We start from the raw sequence: 5000 nt of genomic DNA, 5'->3' as shown, positions 1-5000 counted from the left end.
AAAAGCCGTAATCAGGTTACCCGAGATAGAATAGGGCTCAGTGCAATAGTAAATCTAGTAAATATAATAAGAGAAGAATTAGCGTAAGAAAAGCCTAGCCTTTCCCTTACCGACGAGTGAGTACCCTTTTTTCTCTTTTTAGTTGAGTTGGTGTTCAATGTGCCCCGTGGGTACAAACAAGATTGAAAGGGTCAACAATCCCTTACTTTAGTAAGCAACCTCAGTTCCCTTACTTGTTAAAGTAAGCAAGTCAACTCTCTTACTTGTTCTTGTAAGCTATTTCTTTCCCGTACTTTAGTAAGTAAGCATGTAAACGACCATCTCTCCGCAGATAAAAGACTAGAGTAGGCCCCATAGAGATGTTGACATCCGGGTTCACTGATCTTGAAAAACTAACGGAGATAAGGTCGATAGCTTGCTTTCTCGTGAAAGTACGGAAGAAGGTCGCTGAGGTAGAGTCCATAGGCAAACTTCTTAGGATGTCTTTGCCCCTGGTTCCTTTTGAAGACCCATAGTAGCCGCAAAGCACCATTCTGCGCACTCAGAATAAAAGAGTGAATTTCCACAATTAGTTTCTGTCTATGAACAAACAAAATCTCCTTTCTACGGCTTACAACTTTCATCGCCCTTATATTTAGCTCTCCAAAGAGCAATTCTTCTCAAAAGGTGCTGACCATTCTAAACGTGGCTTCAAAGTTATTCTTTCTAAGCGCGGATTCAGTTGATTAACTGTGCCACCTTCCTTCTACTAGTTGAACTGTGCCACCTTCCTTCTACTAGTTGATTTAAGCGCATCAACCGCAAAGAAAGTGACGACCTATTCTCTAGCAGCAGCAGGGGCAAGCCTAAACATCTACACCTTCCATGGGAATTTAGGAAGAATTCCATTTCCTTAAGGAATCAGTCCCAAGAGCGGCTACGACTACGAGAGCAGTTACCCTTCTAACCTTAACACCGGTTACGTCCTTCTTCTGTCATCGGGGATGGGAACCTTGGTAGGAATGTTGGAGGGTTCTCGGCAGGTAGGTTTGATGCTAGCCTTGTTGCCTTGGCATTGGCTGATTCAAGACATCCTCGCAAAGGCGCCATCTTTCTTAAGTGACTTTTATAGACCTCTTTTTCTAAAATACGATAATTTCGTTTTTGAGACCACTGCGATAAATGAGCTTTTGAGACTCCGTTTTGTTAACAACAGGTACTCTTTCTGCCTTACTTTAACAAGTAAGCAAGTAAACTACCTTCACGGTAAAGGATCATCTGTCCTATGAAAACTCATAGCCTCGATAGTGGTCTAAGGCAAGAAAGTATGATCCGTCACGTGTGCCAAGGAGATGTCGATTGACATTGAATTCTCTCCTCTTGTTTTAATATGAATTGACTCTGCTTCGGTCACTTTCTTCGTAGGTCCTTAAGCAACTCCTCTTGTCACTAGTCACTATGCCCGAAGGTTAGCAAGCCTGTCTCTTGATATAAATAGTCATTCCTTTCTTTCCTTTGTTAGAGAATCACCTAAGACCGCTAATGTTCCATCTAATTCAAGAACAAGCCCTTCTCAATGTCTTGCCTTTCGCATGTGTTTTCTTTGAAATTGGAATTCCAACCAAGTTCCCTTCCCAAAGCGGGAACAAGTTGGTGCGACCGATTAAAGAAGAAGGACAACTCGCAATGGTACTATGGCTAGTTGGAAAGCCTTTCAAGCCAATCTCTTGATTCACATGAATGTGAAACCGTTGCAACCGATCCTGCATACCAATCATCCGCCGCTTAAAGTAATGGCCAAGGTTTCTATGGATTCAGTCCTGTGGAAAAATAGTGTTGTGGGCAATTCAGTGTGTAGTGTCACCCCTGGGACACTAGCGAGTCCGTCCCTAAAAATTAGGTCCATGAAGCCAGAGTGCTGTCGCACTAAACGACTACCCTTCCTTAGATACTCCAAGCCACAATCTGTATTGTCCTTGAACCTAGACCATGGAAGGTTGGTTATAGTCCCATTCTATTAGTGGGATCCATAGCCCGCGGGTCTTTCCCAAGCCAGCAAAGAAGAAGGTAGTCTAGGACTACCCTAAGCCTAGAAGAGAAGTAGGCAGGACTTTCAGTTACAATGTCTAGGTTGGGCAAGCCGCCTTTCGCCTTTCTAAAGCCAATCGATTATCGGATTTCACCAAGCCAACTACCACTACCTGGGGATTTCTAGATCCGCTCTAAGATAGCATTAAGATTCCAAACTCCATGAAAGCAGGAGATTGATTAGCTATAGTCAAATCTCGTGACGGTGATCAAAGAGCATTAGCTACGATACTACAACCTCTGCTCCTGACCCCCAGATCGAAACGTTACGATTCACTCCGGTGCTGCTTGCTGGTGGAGGTTGGGAGTATCTCAACTATGAATAAGAAGTCGAAGAAGCCCTAGATCCGCCTCTTACTTACCTACCTTCCCAGACTAGCTAGTCAGGGCGAAGCATTCGTCAGCATTAGTAGTTTTGGCACGATAGACTCATGAGATGTGACCTCATGATGGGTCGGTGGGAATGGCTCGTGATCGTGCATTCAATCAATTTCCCTTGGAAACGTTGGAAACGATGGTCAAGGTTTGCCGTAAATAAACAGATGAGTTCGATTCAAGCATCCGAACAAGAATACGGTTCAGATACCCGCCACTTAGGATTTTTGCTTTTTCTATCCCGGAGGGCGGGTCTCGTGACAACGCCTTCCTCTGCGGTCTCTATTCGTAGGAATAGAATCGTCCAAGTAATTGCGTCTATCACTGAAGGCAGCCAAGAGTCACTCAGGGCTATTGTACTTGTACTACTCAGCTGTTATAGTCCATTAGAGTGTTTGAAATCCCTGAATCCTGACTCTGTACGGAGCAGTAGGCTTGAGTTATAGTCCGTATCCCGTACTACTTGTCTGGAGTAGGAAAGAGTGTGATCTCAGTTTCCTAGCAAGTCAAAGGGAGACCACGAGGGTCTTCCTTATGGTTCGCTATAGTCTATTAATAATTAATAGGTCTAATAATCCTTCTTGTCCGGTAAGCAAAAGCAAGCAAGGGAGCCTCTGGCTTCGTCCCTTCGTCTCGCCACAACACAAGCTGTGGTATAATCTGTCTATACCTCACTCGGTTCAGTAAGATAAAGATATGGTTTGATGTGTGAGGCCTCGCTTCACTAACTAAAGTCGCTTCCTCGTGAACTCCGTTAACTAGGCGCCCCTCTCCAAGTAGTCAGTCTGTTCTCTCGTGGAGAAAGCCTTACTCTCGTTTCGTTCGAACGTAGCCCGCAGGAGTCAAGGGGTTGTAGGGGCGACTTCCAGAGATAATTACGGCGAGGGGAGATGAAGAGCATTCTTCCTTCGCGAATACCGACTTCACCAACCCCTAACCCGGCTAAATGGTTTGACGCCTGCATTTAAACTAACTCACCATATGTTAGTATGCTAGTGTGCGGCTGAGAAAGTATATAAAGTATATAGAGGGAAAAGGTTTTCAAAAAGCCATTCTCGGTGACGACATTGTTATCGCCGACGAAAAGGTTGCAAACGTGTATACGGCCCCCTGATAGGACTGCGACCTAACTATGACCTAACTATATCGGTCGAAAAGTAGCTAGTCTCTGACAAAGGTGCTCTTGAGTTCGCTAAGCCATTTATATGCGATGAAGGTGGAACGGATTTATCTCCAATCTCCTTTCGCCCGTTCACTCAGTACTCAGTAGCAGCTCCCGTATTCGCGATTCGCGAGGGTTGAAAATGGATTTCAGACAATATGAACAACAATAACTCGACATTCTCAAGTTCACCAATTGAACAAGTCCGGCATATCGTCGCAAAGTAGTACACTCAAGTGGACTCCACCTAATGGACGGATACAGAGATAGTATCCAGAAAGATCTTGGGATTACATTCGTCAAACCAAATATCTTTAGCAGTCGCAAAAGAGGTGACGGGGCTCAAAGGAAGTAAACAAGTCATCCTTTGAAGCTAAGCACTTTTCATCTTTTGTAGGAAAATCCCCTTCTCTAGTCTTGGGAAATTGAGCGACCCATCCACATAAGCACAAGAATTTTTTTCCCGAGCAAATCATTCTTCATCGCATAAGCCCATGACAAGTCATTTCCAGATGCTTCTTTCAGAAGAGCACGGGAAAAACCTATGGAATCCATTGTACTAAGAACTAAGACCCGAAAGATCATCTAAGGACTGAAAATCGGGACTCAAAACTAGTCAAGAAGGCTTAAGCTTAACTCAAGCAATCACTCAAGAGAAGCCGGATTCGTAAAAGAAAGAAGAAGAAGTTCCAGCCAATTTCGATTTTGAATGATAAGGAAGCGCTTGATCCGGGTCTTAGAAGGGCATCGAGATCAAGGAGATCGTGAGATCAAAGTGGACGTTCCCGATTTCCATGGCCGATTGCATCCTTGCATCCTGAGGACTTTCTTGATTGGCTAAGTAGCGTAGAGAAGTTCTTTGATTGGAAAGAACTACCCGAGGTGTGCGAAGATGAAATTCCTGAGCAAAAATAAGGAACGCTTTCTCGACGCTGTAGATCATGCATGACTGGCTTGTCCAAAGGAGACGGGAAGTTCTTTTCCCCTTTTGTTAGGCTTTGCTGGGATGATGTCTCGTTCTTCGTCACGCTGCCCATGACTGGATAGGGGTAGCGCCATAGACCGTCTCTTTGGCTTAGAGTCGTTTCATGAGCGAGGGGGCTAAGCGCATACACGCTTCCTTCGGAACCTGACTCTATCTTCGACTACCAAAAAGAAGCGAAGGAGAGCCACTTTTTTTTATAGTATAGAGTAGGACTGAAATTCCAAGCGCTCCTAGCTCAGAAACCACACACAGACAAACACATGGAGGCCCATAAACCCATAAATAATAGACTAACAAATATACGTGACATACACTTCCTGTGTGAAGTTTTCATCTTAATGAATCAAAGCTGTTTGTAAAATGCTACTTTTCTTTCTGCAACAAGTAAGAGTACTTTTTCTTATCATACAC

General features: G+C 44.2%; 2 protein-coding genes across 2 annotated transcripts; both read left to right on the top strand.

Moving 5' to 3' along the window:
- Positions 1-1673: 1673 nt before the first annotated feature.
- Positions 1674-2000, top strand: orf108b (hypothetical protein). Its single transcript has one exon. It carries the CDS (start codon positions 1674-1676, stop codon positions 1998-2000), a length of 327 nt encoding a protein of 108 aa, YP_009049697.1.
- A 498-nt stretch (positions 2001-2498) lies between these two features.
- On the top strand, positions 2499-2888 carry orf129 (hypothetical protein). Its single transcript has one exon. The coding sequence runs from the start codon at positions 2499-2501 to the stop codon at positions 2886-2888; it is 390 nt and encodes a 129-aa protein (YP_009049696.1).
- The last annotated feature ends 2112 nt before the right edge of the window (positions 2889-5000 follow it).

This window comes from Capsicum annuum, mitochondrion (genome assembly GCF_002878395.1).
Source record: "Capsicum annuum cultivar Jeju mitochondrion, complete genome".
Lineage (NCBI taxonomy): Eukaryota > Viridiplantae > Streptophyta > Magnoliopsida > Solanales > Solanaceae > Capsicum > Capsicum annuum.
Note: the sequence above shows the minus strand (reverse complement) of the source record. Positions and strands in the feature narration are given on the sequence as shown.